This window comes from Mobula birostris, chromosome 7 (genome assembly GCF_030028105.1).
Source record: "Mobula birostris isolate sMobBir1 chromosome 7, sMobBir1.hap1, whole genome shotgun sequence".
NCBI classification, from domain to species: Eukaryota; Metazoa; Chordata; class Chondrichthyes; order Myliobatiformes; family Myliobatidae; genus Mobula; species Mobula birostris.
In genome coordinates, this window is record NC_092376.1 from 113,441,702 (window position 1) to 113,465,819 (window position 24,118).

Here is a 24,118-nt window from a genome sequence, read left to right on the forward strand (position 1 = left end):
AGAGCAGATGCGGTGGAGACAGAGGAATTGAGAGAAGCGTTTTTATAAGTAACAGGATGGGAGGAGGTATAATCCAGGCATGTAGAATAATTTACGTTCCAAGCCTACACTGGTGTCCGTCCCATACTTTTCCTATGCTGCATTGCTGCTGCTTCCTACACCCATGCAGAACCCATCGACTTCATCCACTTCGGCTCCAGCTTCCACCCTGCCCTTAAATTTACCTGGTCCATTTCTGACACCTCCCTCTCCTTTCCCGATCTCTCTGTCTCTATCTCTGGCACCCTGCCAGAAACAGCGGGATCTTCCAGTGCCACCCATTCTAATTCCACTTCTCATTCCCATTCCGAATATGCCCATCCATGGCCTCCTCCACTGTCGTGATGAGGCCACACTTACATTGGAGGAACAACACCTTTAATTCCATCTGGGTAGCCTCCGACCTGATGGCATGAACATTTATTCCTCAAACTTCCATTAATGCCCCCCCCTTCAACATTCCTTATCCCCTTTCCCTCTCTCACCTTATCTCCTTGCCCACCTATTGCCTCCCTCTGGTGCTGCTCACCCATTTTCTTTCTTCCATGGTCTTCTGTCCTCTTTCATCAGACTCCCACTTCTCCAGCCCTGTAGCTCTTTCACCAATCAACTTTCCAACTCTTTACTTCATCCCACCCCCTTCAGGTTTCACCTGTCACCTCGTGTTTCTCTCTCCCCTCCCCCACCTTTTAAATCTACCCCTCAGCGTGTTTTCTCCAGTCCTTTTTATTTGTAATTTATCTTATACTGAGTTTCATCATCAAACAAATATTTCCATAAGATGTATTTCAGATACTGTACATATATATCATATAGTCATATATGCCACAAATCTCCACATAATATTTATACACTTATAGAAAAGAGAAGAAAGAAAGAACAAGCAAAAGGAGAAAACTATGTACAAGCAGGGAGTGATCTTTTTTTTACAACATATTCATTGATTTGTGAGAATAAAATCAGGCCTCTGAGGTGTTATATGGTTAAACCATTTTCCCAGTATGAATCAAATTGTTCCAACTTACGATTAACAGATGCTGTTATCTTCTCCATTTTGTAAATGTCCATTGTAATTCCCATCCATGCATTTAAAGTTGGGCTCTCCTGAGATAATCATTTCCTGGTAAGGGTCTTTTTACCAGCCACCAGCAGTACATTCATTAAATATTTATCTCTTTTCAACCATTCTTGAGGTATATACCCAAAATATATGGTATTAGTTTCTAATGGTATTTCACATTTAAAGATGTCTTGTAGGGCATTGTGTATCCCACTCCGATAGTCTTTGATAACGGGGCAACCCCAGAAAATATGATAATGGTTTACATGTTGATTTCCACAATTTCTCCAGGAAACAGGGAGGTTACTATCATAATGGGATTTCTGAGAGGGTGTAATAAAATATCTTATCAAGTTTTTCCATCCAAACTCCCTCCATTTCTGTGAACTGGTACACTTCCATTGATACCTCCATATTATTGTCCATTCTTCCTCAGATGTAATTATCCCTCCTTCCTTCTCCCATTTTGTTTTAATGTATGAAGTCGAATGTGTTGTAAGATTTGACAAACCCTTATACACGCTTGAAATGATTCTACTACCGTTATCTGAATTATATACATTTCTAATTAGCTCTATCAAACATGTACTTGCCTTGGTTACATTTTTAACCCTCCTATTAACATACTGTTGCATCTGTAAATACCAATAAAAGTCTTGTTTTTCTAATAAGTGTATCTCTTTAAGCATTTCAAAACTGAACAGTGTTCCTTCTTTCATTATATTGCAAATAGCTGTTATTCCTTTAGCTGTTCAGTCCTTAAATCTAGCATCCAGTTTATTCGGCGTAAAATCTGAGTCATAAGCACACCATTTAAGAATTGCAATATCTCCCTCTAGTTTATATTCTTTAATAATATTTTTCTATATTTTAAGAGTCCATTTTACCAATGGGTTATCAATAGTATTTACGTAACCTTGTAGGTTGTTATCAGCCAAAATTGCCTGTATGGGGATGGAAAGTATCCTCTCCTCAATGCTTTTCCATTGAGCGCCATATGATGGGTTGTACCAGCATATCACGGCTCTCAACTGTGCTGCAAAATAATAATCTCTAAGAGAAGGTAGGCCCCATCCCCCCTTTTACTTGGTTAATTGCAGTTTTAAGGTGAACTCTAGGCCTTTTACCTTGCCATATATATCTTGATAACATTTTGTTCCATTCATTGAATTGATTTTGGTCAATCTCTATTAGTAGGGTCTGAAAGAGCTATAATAGTCTGGGCAATATATTCATTTTAACGGATTCAATCCTTGAACTGAGACTTAGAAAAGGAATTAGGTTCCATCTTGTTATACTTTCCTTAATTTTTTTATACATAGGCAGATAATTACATTCTAATAATTTTGCCAAATCTTTGAAAGACTCTGTTTGCCCAAGGATATCTACTTTCAATTTCTCTTGGTGGGCTATAATTATAAGTAATTGAAAGTAATTAGGTTTTACAGTATCTATATTGATCTTGTATCCTGATAATTGACCATATTGTTCAAAGGATTGCATCAATTTAGGTAAAGAGTACGTTGGTTGCCCTAGATAGATCAAAATGTCATCCGCGTAACAGGCCAATTTATGCTCTGTTCCTTTTATAGTAATTCCCTTGATATCTTCATTTTGTCTGATGTATTGAGCTCATGGTTCCAGATATAATGCGAAGAGTAGCAGTGACCATGCACAATCCTGTCTCGTGCTCCTTTCTAGGGTAAAATTATTTGATAAATATCCATTGATTCTAATCCTAGCAGTAGGATTGTCATATAGTGCCTGTATAGTTTTAATAATTGTGTCATGTAGACCAAATCTATGTAAAACTCTGTATAGAAAATTCCAATTAATTGAATCAAATGCCTTTTCAGCATCCACGCTTATCACTATTGCTCCAATTTTATTTTTTTGTATATGATCCATAATGTGAAGTGTCCTTCGTATATTGTCTTGTTTTGGCGTTGTTATATAAAACCTGTCTAGCTATGTATCGGTGTGGGTAGAAACTCTGCTAATCCTTTGACCATGATGGAGGTAAATATTCTATAATCCACATTAAGAGCAGATATTGGTCTAAATGACCCACATTCCATTTTATCCTTGCCTTCTTTCGGTATAGCTGAGATTATCGCCTCCTTCCAGCTGGGTGGCATTTGCGCCTTTTTTTTAGAGCCCAGTTCAGTATGGGGAGTAAAACAGGAATTAACTCACTTCTAAACTCTTTATACCACTCTGCCATATATCTACCTGATCCTGGTGACTTGCTTAATTTAAGACCACTAATTGCAGTTTTTAGTTCAGCTTCAGTTATGTCAGCAGTCATCGTTCTATTTTGTTCTTTGCTTAAAGTGGGTAACTCTAGAGAATTCAGGAAGGTGTCAATTTTGGTTATGCTTCCCCCTGGAACTTTGGAATATAGAGTTTTGTAAAACATTTCAAAAGTTTCTTGAATTTCATTTAGTGTTTTTTTAATCACTTTTGTTCTTCGATCCCTAATTCTATGAATTGTTATTTCTGCTATCTTTTTTTCCAGTTTCCACGCCAGTATTTTCATAGATTTAGATCCACTTTCATAGTGTCTCTGTTTCAGAAACATTAAATTTTTTCTGATTTCTTGTGTAGCCAAACTATTAATTTCATTCCTAATTTTTAAAATTTCCTCTAATGTATCCTGTGCCAAACTCAATTTGTGTTTTTTCTAGTTCCTTCAGCTTATTTTGTAATTCCTCTAATGTTTTATTCCTTATTCTTTTCTTATATGAAGATATCGCTATAACTTTCCCTCTTAAGACAGCCTTCAGAGTATCCCATAGAATGGGAGGTGAAACTTCTCCATTATCATTGAATTCTAAGTAAAGACCAATTTCTTTTTTAATTTGTTCCTTAAAATAGAGATCATTGAGTAGACTTGAATTTAGTTTCCAAATAGTATTCTTTGGTTGTAGGTCAAAATCAACAGATAAATATATAGGTGCATGGTCACTTACATCTATTGTCCCAATTCCACAGGTGATTATTTTGTCTCTATCTTTTCCAAATATTATGAAATAGTCTATTCTTGTATATACAGATTGGGGGGCAGAATAGTGAGTGTAATCCCTTCTGTTGGGGAAAAGGTCCCTCCATATATCAATTAGACCAACATCCTCAAAAAGTGTGTTAACTTTCTTATGTAAGGACTTTGTTTCATAGGTTTTTCTATTGGAAGAGTCTAACTTTGGTTGTAATTGTAAATTTAAGTTTCCCCCACATATCGAGAGACCTTCTGTTTCCGTTACCATGATATTAGTAATTTTCTGGAAGAAACTAATATCACTTCCTGGGGGCGCGTATATATTCAGTAGAGTAACTGAATTTCCGTCTATATTTCCCCTTACCAGAATATACCAGCCCTCCATATCTCCCATTTCGAATACTTTTTCAAAATTTAGCTTGCTTGAGATGAGAACAGCAACTCCTCTCCTATGTCCTGATTTATATGAGGAGAAAAACAAATTAGTGAAGCCCATTCTCTTTAGTTTTCCATGGTCTTTATCACTTAAGTGAGTTTCCTGTAAATATACTACATGGGCTTTTTCTTTCTTCATTTTTGATAGAATTTTACTCCGTTTGATTGAATTTAACAGCCCATTGACATTAAAAAAAATGAATTTTACTTTGTCCTTAGCCAAGTGTATTTATCTGTCAGTATATACTTTATACTTTATTGTCGCCAAACAATTGATACTAGAACGTACAATCATCACAGCGATATTTGATTCTGCACTTCACACTCCCTGGATTACAAATGTTAAATATTAAAAATAGTTAAAATTAGTAAATATTAAAAATTTAAATTATAAATCATAAATAGAAAATAGAAAAATGGGAAGTAAGATAGTGCAAAAAAAGCCCTGAGAGGCAGGTCCGGATATTTGGAGGGAACGGCCCAGATCCGGGTCAGGATCCATTCAGCAGTCTTATCACAGTTGGAAAGAAGCTGTTCCCAAATCTGGCCGTACGAGTCTTCAAGCTCCTGAACCTTCTCCCAGAGGGAAGAGGGACAAAAAGTGTGTTGGCTGGGTGGATCATTGAAATTAGCAGAATAAAACTTAATTGATCTACTCCCTGAACAAATAAGAACCAAGAAACGCGAATTGACAAAAAGGTAACGAAGGTGTGATTCCAAGGCTGAGGTCTCTAGTAGATGACCCTGGGTTTCTCCACTCCTGCTGAAGGGTCTCGGCCTGAAACATTGACTGTGCTCTTTTCCATAGATGCTGCCTGGCCTGCTGAGTTCCTCCAGCATTTTGTGTGTGTTGCTGGAAAAAGTTATGTTAAATTTACAAAGGGTACAAGAAGGGGTACCTTCTTGGTGAAAATGGTAATCTCCTCTTAAGCTGGATCACAAGAAAGCAAGACTGGAGAAGCTACCTGATATTTCCCTCCAGCAGCATATGATGTAGTGTGACTGGGTGATCGGATGATAAGTATTATTTTGTCTCTTTTCAAGGTTCAAAGTCAATCTTATTATCAAAGTACAAATATGTCATCATATACAACCTTGAGACTCATTTTCTTCTGTGCATACTCAATAAATCTATAAATTAATAACTATAACAGAATCATTGAAAAACCGCCCAATGAGGGCATTAGGGTAGAAGACAACAAACTGTGCAAATACAAAAAGAAGAAATAATAATAATAAACAAATAAGCAATAAAATCAAGAATGTCAGATGAAGAGTCCTTGAAAGTATATCTATTGGTTGTGACAACAGTTCAGTGACGGGGTAAGTGAAGGTCAGTGAGGTTATCCCCTCTGGTTGAAGAGCCTGATGGTTGAGGGGTTATAACTGTTCCTGAACCTGGCAGTGTGAGTCCTGAGGCTCCTGTACCTTCTTCCTGATGGCAGCAGCGAGAAGAGAGAATGTTCTGGGAGTTGGGGTTGGGGGTCCCTGATGATCGACGCTGCTTTCAGGTGACATTGTTTTGTGTAGATGTGCTCAATGGTTGGGAGGCCTTTACCCTGACAGACTGGGCCGTATCCACTATTTTTTAATATAGGGTTTTCCGTTCAAGGGCATTGGTGTTCCCATACCAGGCTGTGATGCAGCCAGTCATACACTCTCCACCAAACACCTATAGAGGTTTGTCAACATTTTAGACATCATGTGAACCTCTGCAAACTCCTAAGGACGTAGAGGTGCTGCCGTGCTTTATTCATAATTGCATTTACGTGCTGGGCCCAGGACAGGTCCTTTAAAATAATAACATCTAGAAATTCAAGGTTGCTGACCCTCTCCAACCCTGACCCTCCAATGACTTTTACTTCTTCACTGGCCATTTGTCTTTCTTTTTGCATTTATTCTTTATATTCATCTAATAATATAAAGTGGTTAAGGTGTTCGTCTAGTGATCTGAAGGTCGCTAGTTTGAGCCTTGGCTGAGGCAGTGTGTGTGTCCTTGAGCAAGGCGCTTAACCACACATTGCTCTGCGACGACACTGGTGCCAAGCTGTATGGGTCCTAATGCCCTTCCCTTGGACAACATCGGCGGCGTGGAGAGGGAAGACTAGCAGCATGGGCAACTGCTGGTCTTCCTTACAACCTTGCCCAGACCTGCACCCTGGAAACTTTCCAAGGCATAAATCCATGGTCTCATGAGACTAACGGATGCCTATAAATCTATTAAGGTAATTTCTTGCAATCTTGAATACATGTACAATGTCTCCTTTGTTTGCAGATACCTCTTGCTGCTGAATCAGAAAAGAACAAGGGATAAATATAAAATTACTTTCATTATAATCACAAACATGCCCCATTATTCTCTCCGTATCGCTCCACTTTCTCAGCAAGTTAAAACTTGTCTCATCAACATGAAACAGTATCCATAGTGGTTCTGATGAAGGATCTTGGACGGAGCACATTAAGTCTTTTCACAAATGCTGCCTGATCTACTGAGTGCTTCCAGCATTTTCCGATTGTACTTCAAATCTTCAGCATTTTACAAAAAAGCATTCACCATCTACAGCAATTTGCTTTTGGATTTTTCCTCTGACATTGAAGCATATCAAACCTGGACAGCATTTAACCACAGGTCCACAATGGTCACGTGGTATCTCACTAAGGTTTCCCTGATAGCACCACCTGAATCTGCAGACTCTACAAAGGCAGCAGGCGTTCTGGTAAACCATTCACCTGCAATTTCCTTTCAGGTTGCATGTCTTTCTGGCTAACAGCCTTCAATGTAAGGAATTCACCGGTCAATGACAGCAGCTTAGCAGTGCCTACTGGAATGATAGGATAAATGCCAGCTTGCATATCTCTTAAATTAGGGGTTCCCAGCCTGGGGTCCATGGCATAAAAAAGGTTGGGAACCTCTGTCTTAGAGGAATATTAAACAAAAATCTAAAACTTATCAGCATTCTTGGTCAATTGTAATAATTAGCTTGAATCTGCACAGCAGCAGTGAAAGTAACTTGCTGATCCACACTTCCAATAAATTAAAGACTATTTTCAGACACAACATTTTGTTAAATCTTATGTGAAATATTGAGAATTATGGAGCACATGGTCACATGTTTCACCGCTGTACTAGGAAATGCTGGGATTTATAAATAAGTAGGTTAAACATTTTATAACATAAGGTAAAACTGAGGTACCCAGTTAATTTATGAACACCACTCCATCTTCAGGTTTTCTTTTTTCAGCTGTACTGCTGAATTGGACTACAATTGATTAATGCCAAATTATGTGTTGGGTTTGAATACTGTTCTATTGCACTGTGAAACAGTCACACTGAATTGCAGAAAGAAAATGTCAAATACCAATGAAAACACAACATATCTCTTCTATTTCATTGCAATTTATGCAGCAATCTTCAATAATATATTGGTGACACCACTTTCAAATCTAAGAGGCCACATTTACATTTTCAGTGTTTTCCTTCGGTAGACAGTGCACATTGAGTGGATTGATGCCATTAGGGAATGTATTCACTTGTACAGGGATTAATTTAATCTCCTGCCTGTATTGGATTTGTGAAAAAACGTTAAGTGCATTAACCTGTCCCTACTAATAGCCTTGCCATCAGATGCGTAAAATAACTGAACATTAAAGTAAGTCCAGTTATACCGCATCTATTTGTAAATCAACATGTAGAAAGTGAGGCACCAACCATTGGCAGCTGTTAACTGCTTCCCATCTTTGGCATTATATTCTGTGTCTGGCTTCTCAAAAGTTCGTATTATCCAAAGTGTGGTAATGGTGCCTTGCACATAAGAAATGCTAACACGACAAATGGATAGACTGATGATATTGCAAACATCTAGACTGAATCACGCCATGAATGTTAAGTAGGCCATGCACTTTTTTGTATTCTTGTATATAATTTTCTGAATAAAGTTTATTGCTGAAGTAAAAAAAAATAAGCTGACATTCACTGATAAATCATTTTGGAGCTGCATGTCCAAAAAGACTGGCTGGATAGAAAAGATCTGGCAATTTATGTTGAAAAATATTTTACAAACAAAAGTTAAGGGTTTATACTAAAGGCAGAAGGAAATGAATATCTCACTGCATCCAGTAGACGCAGTCTCTCCTGAATAATTCTAAGCCCAAAACTTTGTGCAGTGACCTGGGTACTAATACAGTACTTACGGATGGTTCTTGAATAAAATGAACAAATAAATAAATTATTCCTTGAGTGCTGAATCTGGCTCTAGAGTTCTTATTTCAGAAGGAATTCCCTAGCTGCCATGTATCACCGTCAAATCAAAAAATGAAGACAAAAATGGAGTTAAAAAATCAGAATTTTGGACTAACTACAATGCTCCAAGCAACTGCATAATTGCTGCATCATAGTCATCCATTGAATATGGAGGGACTTTATCTATTCCGGAGACACGATATTCTGAAGCCTGAAGAACAACTTGGATCTGCTCCAATTTGCCTGCTGTCACAACAGGTCAACAGCAGATGCAATTTCATTGGCATTTCACTCAACCCTGAAACATCTGGATAGTGCATACATCAGGATACATTCAATCACTATCAAAACTAATCAATAAGCTTCAAGATCCATGCCCCAATATCTCCTTGTGAAACTGGATCCTTTATTTCCTCACTTGCAGATATCAGTTAGTTTGGATTGGCAACAACATCTCCTCCACGATCACCCTCAGCTCAGGTGGTTAGCCCTCTGATCTACTGCTTTATACATCTGACTGGGTGGCTAAGCACAGCTCCAAGGCCATATTTAGGTTTGCTGATGACACCACTGTTGTAGGTTGAATCAAAGGTGGTGACAAATCAGCGTATAGGAGGGAGATTGAAAATATGGCTGTGTGGTGCCACAACAACAGTCTCTTACACAAAGACAGCGAGACCAAAGAGCTGATTATTGACTACAGGAGGAGGAAATCAGAGGTCCATAAGCCAGTCCTCACCAGGGGATCAGAGGTGGAGAGGGTCAGCAGCTTCATATTGTTATCGTTTCAGAAGACCTGTCCAAGGTCCGGCAATTACGAAGAAGACACAGCAGCGCCTGTACTTTTCTTAGCAGTTTGCAAAGATTCGGCACGTCTCCTAAAACCTTGACAAAACTTCTATAGATTCATGGTGGAGAGTAAACAGACTAGTAGCATAATGGCTTATTAGGGAATCACCGATGCCTTTGACTGGAAAAGCGTACAAAACGTAGTAGATATGGCCCAGTCCATCACAGGTAAAGCCCTGCCCTGCATTGAGCACATCTACAGGAAGTGCTGTTGCAGGAAAGCAGCATCCATTGTTAAGGACACACACTATCCAGGCCATGCTCTCTTCTCACTGATGCCATCAGGATGGAGATGTAGGAGCTTTAGATCTCACATCACCAGGTCCAGCAACAGTTATTACCCTCAACCATTAGGATTCTGAAACCGAGTGGATAACCTGTGGCTGTGATTCACTTTCGAGGGTCCTTCAACTCTTGTTCTCAATCTTATTTATCTGTTTGCTTGATTATTATTAAGTTATTTGTTGTCATTTTGTTATTATTTTTCTGTTTTGTATTTGCACAATATGTTGTCTTTTGCACACTGGTTGCTTGTCTGTCTTTGTATTGTGCATTTTTTCATTGATTCTATTCTATTTCTTTGCATTTACTGCAAATGCCCACAAGAAAATGTATGTACTCTGATGATAAGTTTACTTTGAAATTTGAGTTCCATTTAAAAGCATGTTCTTTACTTTTCCCCTCTAGAATACAAAGCTTGTTTGTATTAAATATCTGCTAATGATAGTGAACACAGAGATGATCAAATTCTTATAGTTCGTGCTTTTGAGTTATTTACCTAGATCATGAGTAAATAGAATATATGTGTGTGTCAGCTCTGTGTAGTTCTCACCTGAACCACAAGATGTGCAGTTAATCAGTGAAAATATTGTAAGTAGATTCAGGTATGGCAGAGGCTGGGATACAGTATACCTGGCACAGGCAGTGTTCTGCAGCTCTTGAAAGTAAAGCTTATTCAACATCCAAATGTTTGAGGAAATTTACATTGCTTCCCAGACAGGAACTTAAGATTAATTTCTTTTCTCCAGTATTTGTTGATAGGCAATGGGAAAATCAATTCTCTCTCTCTCTCCCATCCAACTCTTTCCTTTCTTCCTCTCTCCCCCCCTCTCTCTCTCTCTCTCTCTCTCACACACACACACACACACACACACACACACACACACACACACACACACACGTGAAGAATGACATCAAGACTCAAAATAATGCTACATTTTAATCAAGTTGCCTGCCTTTTCCACACATATTGCTATTATATACAATTAGTTCACAATATAAAAATATGGATACAGTGGATGGGCAGTGCCCTTATCTCCACACATTCAGCACATCATTCTCCATATCCTCTGCCATCTTCGTCAAGATTGTACCACAAAAACATCCTTCCATCAACTCTTCTCAGAGATCACACTCTATGTGGACTCCCTTGTTCACCCGTCTCTTCCCACTGATCTCCCTCCCGGCACTTATCCCTGCAGGCAGGACAACCACCATCCAGGACATGCCCTCTTCTCAGTGCTGCCATCAGGAAGGGACAGGAGCCTCAATCCCACACCACCAGGTTCGGAACAGTTATTACTCCTCAACATCTGGCTGTTGGACCAGAGGGGATAACTTCACTCACCCCAACTGACTCCACAACCTATGGACTCACTTTGAAGGACTCTGCAGTTCATGTTCTTGATAGTTGTGGCTTATTTATTTCCTTTTCCCTCTTTTCTTTTATTATTTGCAGTTTGTTGTCTTTTGCACATTGATTGTCTTGGTTGTGCGCAGTTTTCATTGATCCTGTTGTGTTTCTATTTGCTCTGAAATGAATCTCAGGGTTGTGTATGGTGATGTACATCTACTTTGATAATAAATTTACTTTGAACTTTGAAGCGTTACACCCCCTCCTTCACCAACATTCAGGGACCCAAACAGACCCTCCAGGTGAAGGGACTCTTTACCTGTGAGTCTGTCAGGGTCATCTACTGTATGCGTTCCTTCAGGTGTGGCGTCCTCTACATTGGTGACACCTGAAGTAGACTGGGGGGCCCACTTCATCGAGAATCTTTGCTCCACCTGCCACAAAAGGCAAGATTTCCCAGTGCCCACCCATTTTAATTCTACTTCATATTTCCATTCTGACATGTCAGCCCATGGCCTCCTCTATGGCCATAATGAGGCCACACTCAGATGGGAAGAGTAACACCTCATATTCCATCTGGGTAGCCTTCCACCTGATGGTATGAAAATTGATTTCCCTCACTTCCAGTAATTTCACATCCCTCCTCCTTCTTTTTCCCTTCCCCATTCTGCCTCCTGTCTTAATCCTTCTCTTCTCCTCACCTTTTCACCACCTCCCTCTGATGCCCCTCCTGCTTCCCTTTTTTCCCATGGTCCAGTGTCCTCTCTATTAGATTCCTTTTCTTCAGCTCTTCACCTCTTCCCCTCTTCCACCTACCACCTCCCAGCTTCATTCCCCCCCCCCTCCCTCTGCAGTCTCCCAACTTCCCCCTCTCTGGCTCTCTGGTCTCGCCTGTCTCCTGTCAGCTTCATTCCCCCCACCTCCAACTGCAGTCTCCCAACTTCCCCCTCACCTGGTCTCGCCTGTCTCCTGTCAGCTTCGTTCTCCACCCCCCCACTGCAGTCTCCCAACTTCCCCCTCACCTGGTCTCGCCTCTCACCTGTCAGCTTCATTCTCCACCCCCCCCACTACAGTCTTCCAACTTCCCCCTCATCTGGTCTCGCCTGTCTCCTGTCAGCTTCATTCTCCACCCCCCCACTGCAGTCTTCCAACATCCCCCTCACCTGGTCTCGCCTCTCACCTGTCAACTTCATTCTCCACCCCCCCACTGCAGTCTCCCAACTTCCCCCTCATCTGGTCTCGCCTGTCTCCTGTCAGCTTCATTCTCCACCCCCCCACTGCAGTCTCCCAACTTCCCCCTCATCTGGTCTCGCCTGTCTCCTGTCAGCTTCATTCTCCACCCACCCACTGCAGTCTCCCAACTTCCCCTTCACCTGGTCTCGCCTGTCTCCTGTCAGCTTCATTCCCTCCCCGCCAACTGCAGTCTCCCAACTTCCCCTTCACCTGGTCTCGCCTGTCTCCTGTCAGCTTCATTCCCCCGACCCCCACTACAGTCTCCCAACTTCCCCCTTATCTGGTCTCGCCTCTCACCTGTCAGCTTCATTCTCCACCCCCCCACTGCAGTCTCCCAACTTCCCCCTCACCTGGTCTCGCCTCTCACCTGTCAGCTTCATTCTCCACCCCCCCACCGCAGTCTCCCAACTTCCCCCTCACCTGGTCTCGCCTCTCACCAGTCAGCTTCATTCTCCACCCCCCAACTGCAGTCTCCCAACTTCCCCCTCACCTGGTCTCGCCTATCTCCTGTCACCTTCATTCCCGCCCCTCCCAACTGCAGTGTCCCAACTTCCCCCTCACCTGGTCTCGCCTGTCTCCTGTCAGCTTCATTCCTCCCACCCCCACTACAGTCTCCCAACTTCCCCCTCATCTGGTCTCGCCTCTCACCTGTCAGCTTCATTCTCCACCCCCCAACTGCAGTCTCCCAACTTCCCCTTCACCTGGTCTCGCCTCTCACCTGTCAGCTTCATTCTCCACCCCCCCACTGCAGTCTCCCAACTTCCCCCTCACCTGGTCTCGCCTGTCACCTGTCAGCTTCATTCTCCACCCCCCAACTGCAGTCTCCCAACTTCCCCCTCACCTGGTCTCGCCTGTCTCCTGTCAGCTTCATTCTCCACCGCCCCCACTGCAGTCTCCCAACTTCCCCCTCACCTGGTCTCGCCTGTCTCCTGTCAGCTTCATTCTCCACCCACCCACTGCAGTCTCCCAACTTCCCCCTCACCTGGTCTCGCCTGTCTCCTGTCAGCTTCATTCTCCACCCCACCCCCCCACTGCAGTCTCCCAACTTCCCCCTCACCTGGTCTCACCTGTCTCCTGTCAGCTTGTACTCCTTTCCTTCTGGTTTCCTCTCCCTTCTGGTTCTGATGGACGGCCTCAGCCCGAAGTGTTGACTGTTTACTTCTCTCCATAAATACGGCCTCAGCTCCTGAGCTCCTCCACCATTTTGCAAGTGCTACAGTAAACAATGGTCCCTGATGTAGGACATGAAGACTAAAACTGGCCAATTTTCTAGTGAAGCTGTTGCAGTTCAGTTTCCACGCTGGCATCTATATAACTTTAAAATTTGTAAGGCTGCCCTCAGTATTTAGTTTATATAACTTTAGAACTTGTAAGGTCATCAGTGAGAGGAACACCTTACAGTGACAGCTGTAAGATCAGGGTTCATATTCCCGCCACTGTCTGTAAAGAGTTTGTACGTTCTCCTCATGACCGTGAGGGCTTCCTCCGCTACTCTGGTTTCCTGCCACACTCCGGTTAAGTTAGTGAGTCGTGGGCACGCTGTGTTGGATCCAGAAGCTGCTGATTTGGAGGGATGCCCACCACAATCCTTGCTGGTTTGATTTGACTCTATGCACATCACTGTATGTTTCAATATGCGTGTGACAAATCTTCAGCACAAATCCGATCCTTCTGATTATTGTCCAATCAGTCTGCTCCTCATCGCAGTAAAATATTGGAAGGTATCCTAGCAGCGCTGTGAAATGGCACTGACTCGCCAGCTACCTTCTCACTGATGACCAAATGGCCTTTGTCCGGTTTGCTCAGCTCCAGGCTTCACTTGTATTCTAGAGGTGAAATGAGAGTGACTACCCTCGAGAGCAAGGTAGCATTCGGCCACAATCTAAGACAAAAGTCAGTGGGCATCAAGAGTTAGCACTTTAAGTGACTGTGGTCCCACCTTACACAAAGGAAGATAGCTGCGATTTCTGGAAGTCACTCATCCCAGCACCAGGACATCACTGCAGGAGTTCATTAGAGCAATGGCCTCAGCCCAAACATCTCCATCCTCCACATCAGAGGTTAAAGTCAGTTACTGATCATCACACAACGTTCAATCTATTTGCAACTCCTCAGCCGACAATGCAGCCCATTCCTGGTCGCAGCAAACTACAATATATGAAAGTCCTAGAATGAGTCTATCCACCCTGGATATTTAGTAGCATTTCCAAATGAAGTCCTTCAACTTCCTGTCTGCTGCTATTGACCAGAAACTCAACTGGACCAGCCAAATAAAGTCCGAGGCAGGTCTGAGGTTGGGTGGGCTGCAGTGTGAAGCACCACCTGATATTTTAAGGCCTCACCATCATTTCAAGGGACAGGTCAAGAGCATGTAAGGATACTCTGCATTTGCCCAGATAAGCTCAGCTCCACAATATTCAAGAAACTTGTATCCATGACCCGATAGATTGGCATCCCATCCAGCATTGTAAACATGCATTTCCTCTGGGCTACATTGCTTACGGTCTACAAAATGCATGGCTGTTACTCATTCTGGACTAATCTACTGGTGTGAACAGATGAGGTATGAGATGACCTGGCTTTTCACATTTCCTTCTCTTAGGGAGGGAGGGAACGTCGACTCAGACCTTGAGAGGCCTGTGTTGGGCATTTTCATGCCTTACGAGGCGCAGATTGGAAGCCTGTGTGGGGCACCACTCCTCACACAGACATTAGAGCGATGTGTGGTTAAGTGCCTTGCTCAAGGACACAATCATGCTGCCACAGCTGAGGCTCGAACTAGCGACCTTCAGATCACTAAACGAATGTCTTAACCACTTGGCCACGTGCCCAACACACGTTCCCTCTCTTAAGTATAATAATACAAATCCAAACACAGAGCAAATCAGCTTCCAAGACTTCATTGCTCCTCAGACCCCCTATTTACAGTACATAAAACCATTTCCAATATAATAAATACTTTTGAAATCAGAAGTTACTCACATATTCCTTAACATTTTTTGTTTTGACTGCCTTGTAGGAAGAGTATGCAGGGTACAGAGTGCCGAATATAAGCCTGTGGGAATATAACATCATAATTAGTGGATGAAAAGAGACAGAGTAATTCAAAAAAGTAGACATGCAGACAAGAATGTCAAGCGGAGATTGAGTCTGCAAGTCAGTGAGATGGATCATTTGGAAACAGACAACTGCAAAGGGAGAAATTGTAATGAAGAATGAGCTAACTAGTTCCTCTGAATTCCCACATACATCTTTGACTTACAATAAAGAGCAACTCCTCCACACAGTTATGTAATAAGCAATTTTTTTGTTGGATTATTACAGTAAACAACAGTTATAGAAACATAGAAAACCTACAGCACAATACAGGCCTTTCGGCCCACAAAGCTGTGCTGAACATGTCCTCACCTTAGAGATTACCTAGGGTTACCCATAGCCCTCTATTTTTCAAAGCTCCATGTACCTATCCAGGAGTCTCTTAAAAGACCCTATCGTATCCACCTCCACCACCGTTGTCAGCAGCCCATTCCATGCACTCACCACTCTCTGCATAAAAAACTTACCCCTGACATCTCCTCTGTACCTACTTCCAAGTATCTTAACACTGTGCCTCTTGTGCTAGTCATTTCAGCCCTGGGAAAAAGCCTCTGACTCTCCACACGGTGAATTCATAACAACTGCATTGTTAAATTGGGTGTGATTCTAATTCTGTGCAATAAATGACAGGTATTCTTAGCATCAGAGCTGTAATGGCAAATTTTCTTAAAAATCTTTTGGATAATGAGTTTTTGTGGCTCTTCATCTAATTACATCAGATGCAATTATCGTACTCTATTATAACTATGTCCAGCACAGCAAACCCTAAAGATGATCAATTAATCTGGCAATCAGTGGTGCTGTATGTTAAAAAAGGGAAAAACATCACATACAGAATACAGCACTATAAAGCTGTGCTGAAACATTTCCTATATTCAAAGCTCCCTTTTTATCTTCTTCTATGACACCATCACTGACAGATCTGTAAGCAGCCGATACTTTATCAGTGTTGTATGCTATCCCTGTACACAACCAAAGTTCAAACAAAATCTACCACGAGACTTCCAGTGTTTGATACCATTGCATTCTTCGGTGAAACACTTTTGACAACAGCTGTGGAACCATCACAGTCACAGATACTGTGCATGTTATCATGTACCTGAATTCCTCTGCAATACCAAGGCACTGTGATGACTGTACCATTGAACCATAGAGATCGACTGTAAAAGAGGCTAATCAGCCCATCGTGTCCATGCTAGCTAAAAATAGAGACATTTCACTATCTCTCACGTTTCAGCTTTTGGTCAGTAGCTGTGTTTGTTGCAGCTCTTCAAGTACATATTCAGGTACCACTTTAACTGTGATCAGAGTTTCTGCCTCCAGGTATGGGTTCCACATCGTCACTACTCCTATGGGTAGAAGCATTTTTCTTCAACTCTCCTAACACAGGCATAAGCACCAGGCACTTCACACCTGCTTTGCCATTTAGATAGATTACGACTGATCTACTCCAGGCCTCAATTCCTCTGCCAGCTCTGTGAATTCCCTGACTGTTCAAAATATATCTTCTCCCCTTTAAATACTTCTAGTGATCTAGTCTCACATCCTCTGGAGGACAGAATTTCAGAGATACGCCACCTTCTGCAAGGAAAAAATATGTACCCAGTTTTAAACGATTAGGTTTGGCAGGTCAATAACATCTTCCCTCGTTTACATTTTAATCCCTTAATGCTGGGGACTGCTTTAAGAAATGTGAAAACACATTCTTGGGACACATCTCAGTATTAACTACGATCATCTCCGAAACAAGAATTAAACATTCACAAACATGACAAAGCATTACTTTGATCCAGTTCCCCCCTAAAGCAGGAACTCCACAAACTGTGGCAAGGCAACATACTTTTGGATATTAAGTCTTCAGACTGACTCATTAACTGAACAGCGGATGTTAACCAGTAAATATCAACATGAATGATTGTTTTTAAAAGCTTTTTTTATACTGACAATACTGGAAAGCATGGACACGGTTGGGAAATTTCCTCATCAATCTGCACTGCTGTAAAAGACTGATGAGGTCTTATGCTCCTCATATATATTCAGCCAAACTTCAAAGTAGAGTAAATTTATTATCAAAGTACATCTACGTTACCACATACTACCAATAGACTCATCTTCTTCCAGTCATTTACAGGAAAAACGGAAACAAAATATAATTTTATATTAAAAAGACTATACATAAGACAAGGGTTGACAAACAGCTAATGTGCAAAGGAAGAGAAACTACGCAAATAAAAAATAATACTGAGAGCATGCATTGTAAAGAGTCCTTGAACGTGAGTCCGTAGGTTGTAGAATCAGTTGTGAGTAGCGATGAATGAAGTTATCCACGCTGGTTCAGGAGCCTATTGGTTGTAGGGTAATAACTGTTCCTGAACCTGGTGATGTGGGACCTAAGGCCCCTGTACCTTCTGCCTGATGGTAGTAGCAAGAAGAGGGCATGGCCTGGATAGCCAGAGTCTCTGATGATGGATGCTGCTTTCTTGTGGCAGCATTCCATGTAAATGGACTCAAGGGTGTGACGGACTGGGGTGTATCCTCCATTTTCAGGCCTTTTCAGCTCCTGGCCGCTGGTGTTTCCCCACCGGGCAATGTTGCAACCAGTTAGGTTTCTCTCCACTGTGCATTTATAGAAATTTGTCAAAGATTTTGGTGGCACGCTGAATCTATGCAGAGACAATACGGTGCATTATCTGTGATTATGTTTACGTATTGGTCACTGGACAGGTTCTCTGATAAGATAACATTGAGGAATGACCCTAGTGAGAAGCAAGAGGTGCTGGAAATCCGAGCAACACACACAAAATGCTGGAGAAAGTCAGCAGGCCAGGCAGTATCTATGGAAACGAGTAATGTCGACAGCCTGGCCTGCTGAGTTCCTCCAGCATTCTGTGTGCGTTGCTTGACCCAAATGAGGACTGTTTCATGAACCTCTGGCTTCTTCCTCATGTCCTCAACAACCAGCTCTTTGGTTTTGCTGAGAGGTTGTCATTGTGGGACCACGCAACCAGATTTTCAATCTCCCTCCTGTATGCCAATTCATCACACCTTTGATTCAGCCAACAGCAGCGGTGTCATTAGTAAACGTAAATGTGGCATTGGTGCTGTTCTTAGCCACACAATTATTAAGTATAAAGTGGGTAGCGCAGAGGGCTAAGCACATAGTCTTAGCCCTTATGTGCACCTATGCTGTTGGTGGGTGAGTGATCCACCTGCCATTGACTGTCTTTTATTCTTTTATTGGGACAACCCTTTGTAGTTGGTGTATCTGCTGCAATTTAAGTATACTGTGTTTTCTCAGCAAGTGGACTTTGTCTGCTCAACATAGACTGTTTGCTGACAGTCATTATTTTGCTTATTCCATCTCAATGCTACTGTGGTGTTCTCAACACTAATTTTTTTGACATTTTCCATTGAGTTGATTAAATTAAATGCATCAGAACATGATAACTTACTGAACACACACTAGGATTAGGAATGCTGTGGAGCAAGGGTGATTTGATCTACTGGAATTCAATGTTCAAATCAAAATTATGCTAGCATCAGGAGTCTCTTTTTTCTCTGGACTGCAAAGTGACAACAGGCTGAAAACTTTTGGGTTTTCATGGTCCAGCAATTCAGCAGCAAACATTGTCTGTTCATGCAAATAATCCACATTGATTAGAAAGGCAGTGTGGTGCATTTGTTTGGAAAGTGCTGGATGGAAGCAGCAGGGTAGAATGGAATTCTGCCTCACAATTACTTCCTAATCACAGCATTGTGGGGTGTTCATCACTTTTTTCTGTTTCTCTGCACAGCAATTCTCCACACGTTTGTGGCCCCCTGTTCTTCTAACGTGAACTTAGCTACTGGATATTTGACACAAATTTTGTGCTCGTCCATTCAACTAAAGAAAATGTGCTGGGATCCTATTGGGATGGCTGTGTTTGAAACACAGCAATATAAATCTAAAGGAAGTATCCAGTTCCTTGGGAAGTGTTGCAATAAAACACTTCATGGGTCAAAGCCAGCGCAGTAATTTTTTTTCACAGAAAATGGGTTTTGGATTACGGATTCTGAGATGGAGAAATAAAGCCCGTTATGAAACTGTGAAGATGGCAGCAATAACTTAACATGATATCCTTGATACAGGTATGAACCATCTTCCCACAAACACACAAAGTCAGCGCCAATTACTACGTTCATGAAAGCACAAGCTTTTAAAATCAGCCTCAATGCTGACTTTCGGTTGCTATTTCATGTCTGACCTTGCCTTTACACCTTGCTTTTCACATTCCTTTCATGATTCTTCATAGAGTCGTAGCGCAGCACTTTTCAGCTTATCAGGGTTTAAGTTTAGCTTTGACTTCATCTTCCAACAGTGTACAACCTTTACTTTCGCAGATCCTGATTGGCCAGTAATGCAAAACAAATGCAGGTTGGACTGGCTGTTCGAAATGACTCATTCAAATTAAAACAAGTCAGTTCATCCACCACCTCCTGCATCACACCACATACCTATCACTATCCAGACCATGCACAGAGCACAAAAAGGGAGAAACAAGTCATTGGAAACCACATTCCAGAAGTGAAGAGCAATCTAGCTCAGTTACTGATGTGTCGCAGACTACCAACTGGTGATGAATTTCAAGGCACTTTTATTCATAGAGTAATACGGAAAAGCAACAAGCTTTTTGTTCTGCCACTGACCATTTACGATGTCACTCTAAACTAATCCCACTTGTTGGCACATGGTCTATATCTCTCAATTCCCTGCCTGTTCATGCGTCTACCTACATCCGGTATGAGAATCATGAGTACTCAAAAATTAAGAGTAGTGTTGTATTTGTTAAATAGTCTGAATATGGCAGGAGGAGAAGATGGCGCGACGCAGCGCGCGCGGCCTCTGCGGTGATGAATATCTGTAATCTGTCAAGTAGGAGGCCGTGCACAATCCTGATTTGATGGAGATGGATGTGAGAGTACGGAGGAACATCTGGTGAAACTTCTGAAATGCCTGTTTCACTGCCGCCGCTACTGTGTGATCTGAAATCTCCAGAGGGGAAGGCCCCAAATCCTCGGCTTTGCCTGTTGCTTGGCAGCCGGGGCCGGAGTTGAAGCGCTTGGCAGAGATGGTGCTTGGTGCTTGGTGTCGGAGGGCTGGTCAGAGGCTTGAAGTTTTCGGATGGACTCAGATTCAGACTGTGGTCGGGTGCTTCCAGGGTGCTGCATCGGCAAGTTTGCAGCGCTGGAGGTTCATGGCAGGGAGAGTTTCTCCCTTCTACCATCTGCGTGAGATGTTGGGGCTATTGGGACTTTGAGACTTTTTTTTAACCATGACAATGGTCCGCTCTTATCAAATTACAGTATTGCTTTGCACTGTTGTAACTATATGTTATAATTATGTGGTTTTGTCAGTTTTAGTCTTGGTCTGTCTTGTGTTTCTGTGATATCATACCAGAGGAACATTGTATCATTTTTTAATGCATGCATTTCTAAATGACAATAAATGAGGACTGAGTGTCCTCATAATCTAATCTAATCTAACGTATCAATGCCACTCCATGTAAAAAAGAGAGAAGATAAATATTCAAACACCAAGCAATAGGATTCAAAAGAACAGATATTATTTGTAAGATTATTATGCCTCTATCTACCAGATGCATAGAAATATCTAGAAGTTTTGCTTTAGATTTTTAATCTCAAACTCTGACTATTTAACATTATGATGTCCTTCAATGCAATGGCATCAGAAACGCTAATTAGACGTTGGACTATTAATAGCGTATAGTTTAACAAAAAATTAATGCAATCTAATAGTGTATAATTTAACAAAAACATAGAATGCAGATTCTGATAAGCTGCGGATGCAAAATCAGTGAAGGCTGTACTTACTGCTCAAAGTGACTCATTCAAATTAAAACTAGTCAGTTCATCCAACACCTTCTGCATCAATCCTTTTATCTATTATTATCCAGGCTAAATTCCAGGTAAGGTTAGGTTCCTTTATTCCTCCACCTTTTATAACAGTGACTAACGGCGACTCCTTTGCCTGCATCTCAGAAACAGCTCCATTTCCACCTTTAATATCTTTATTTTTCCCTTTCAGAGTTCTCTTGAAGACCCTGACCTGGAGTTACAGGTAGGCTTCATTTCTTTGTGGGAATGGGACCTGTTCTCGGGGTTCCATGACTGGCTATTATTTGACATGCCAAGGGTTTGGCCTGAGATTTTCGATCGTGTTTGGAAGCCTAAGATCTCGGGGCTCTGGAGACGGGTGGGTCGAGGGTTGGTATCATGGCTGAAGACTCGTGTGTTGTCAGGGAGACCGGAAAATCTTTCGCTGTGGGCCCGAAGACCTGAGGTCTTTGCGATCTTTGGACACAGAGCTCGAAAAAAGCGACAAAACAGACTTTTAACATCATAAACCAGTGGGTTGTTGTTATGTCTTCTGCTCGCTGTGAAAATGGGGGACACCTCCCTCTCCCTTGCCAGGGAGAGAGAGAACCCGTGGGTTGTCGAATTTGGGATGAAATGCAGAGCTTTTGGGGTAACTTTGGTCTGCGTCTTTGCTATTGCTTAGCACATGCTTGAGCTCGGTGATGGTACCAATGCGCCTTTTTTTTGCTGGTGGGGGGAGGGGGATCGTAGCTCGCTGCTGCTTATGTGCGGGAGGGGGGAGGTGGGGGGGACTTTGGGGTTCTAACATTTAACTCGTTCATTCTTTGGGGGCACTTCTCTGTTTTCGTGGATGTTTGCAAAGAAAAAGCATTTCAGAATGTACATTGTATACATTTCTCTGACATTAAATTCGATCTCTGAACCTTTGAACCTTTGACCATCTCCCCAAAATATTGTTTCATTTAGACTGCACCAAGACTAAGAACAAGTTCTTAACTATTTCTGAATTGGATTCGTGACATTTAAAGGACATGAAAATAACATACTTAAGTTTACAGATGATACAAAGTTAGGTGGGAAAATGGACTTAAATCATCTGTTTTGAAATTTGCAGTTAACTGTCCTTCTGCACTATCAAATATTTACCAGCACAATAGTGAGGACCTGGAATATAACAATAGAACTCTGTAAGACCATAAGATATAGGAGCAGAATTAGGCCATTTGGCCCATTGAATCTACTCTGCCATTTTATCATGACTGATCCATTTTTCCTCTAAGCCCCAGTCTCTTGCCTTCCCACCCCCTCCCTCCACCCCCAACGCACCCCCCATGGCCTGACCAATCAGGAATCTATCAACCTCTGCCTTAAATATACTTATAAAGACTTGGACTCCACAGCTGCCTGTGGCAACGAATTCCACAGATTCACCACTCTCTGGCTAAAGAAATTTCTCCTCATTTCTTTTCTAAAAAGGACACCCCCCTATTCTGAGGCTGTGTCCTCTGGTCTTAGACTCTCCCACCATAGGTAACATCCTCTCCACATCCACTCTACCAATGCCTTTTACCATTTGATAGGTTTCAATTAGGTCACCCCTCATTCTTCTAAATTCCAGTGAGTACAGGCCCTGAGCCATTAAGCACTCTTTATATCACAAGCCGTTTAATCCTGGAATCATTTTCATGAACTTCCTTTGAACCCTCTCGAGCTTCAGCACATCCTTTCTAAGATAAGGTGCCCAAAACTGCTCACAATACTCCAAGTGAGGCCTCATCATGGCTTTATAAAGTCTCAACATTACATCCTTGCTTTTATATTCTAGTCCTCTTGAAATGAGTGCAAACATTGCATTTGCCTTCCTCACTACAGACTCAACCTGCAAATTAACCTTTAGGGAATCCTGCACGAGGACTCCCAAGTGCCTTTTCACCTTAGTGTTTTTGTATTTTCTCTACACTTAGAAAATAGTCAACCCTTTCATTTCTTCTACCAAAGTGCAAGACCATACACTTCCAGACACTGTATTCTACTGCCATTTCTTTGCCCATTCTCCTAATCTGTCCTTCTGCAGCCTCCCTACTTCCTCAAAACTACCTGCCCCTCCACCTATCTTCGTAATGTCTGCAAACTTAAAGCCATCGATTCCATCATCCAAATCATTGACATATAACATAAAAAGAATTGGTCCCAACACAGACCCGTGTGGAACACCACTAGTCATCAGCAGCTAGCCGGAAAAGGCTCCCTTTGTTCACACTCTTTGCCTCCTGCCAATCAACCACTGCTTTATCCATGCTAGAATCTTTCCTGTAATACCACGGGGTCATAGTTTGTTAAGCAGCCTTACGAGTGGTACCTTGCCAAAGACCTTCTGAAAATCCAAGTACACAACATCATCTGATTCTCTTTGTTTATCCTGTTTGTTATTTCTTCAAAGAATTCCTAAAGATTTGTCAGGCAAGTTTTCCCTTGAGGAAACCATGCTGACTACGGCCCATTTTATTGTGTGCCTCCAAGTACCCTGAAACCACATCTTAAACAATGAACTCCAACACCTTCCCAACCACTGACATCAGACTAACTGGCCTATAATTTCCTTTCTTCTGCCTCTCTCCTTTCTTGAAGAGTGGAGTGACATTTGCAATGTTCCAGTCT

At 41.9% G+C, this 24,118-nt stretch overlaps 1 protein-coding gene across 1 annotated transcript in view; it reads right to left on the minus strand.

Annotated features, from left to right (window-relative positions):
• Positions 1-24,118, minus strand: part of LOC140200379 (receptor expression-enhancing protein 2-like) — a 108,965-nt gene that overhangs the window by 64,334 nt on the left and 20,513 nt on the right. Inside the window, exon 2 of the mRNA XM_072263633.1 lies at positions 15,470-15,542. Within this exon, the coding sequence (XP_072119734.1) occupies positions 15,470-15,542 (73 nt within the window). The remainder of the gene's footprint in view (positions 1-15,469; positions 15,543-24,118) is intronic.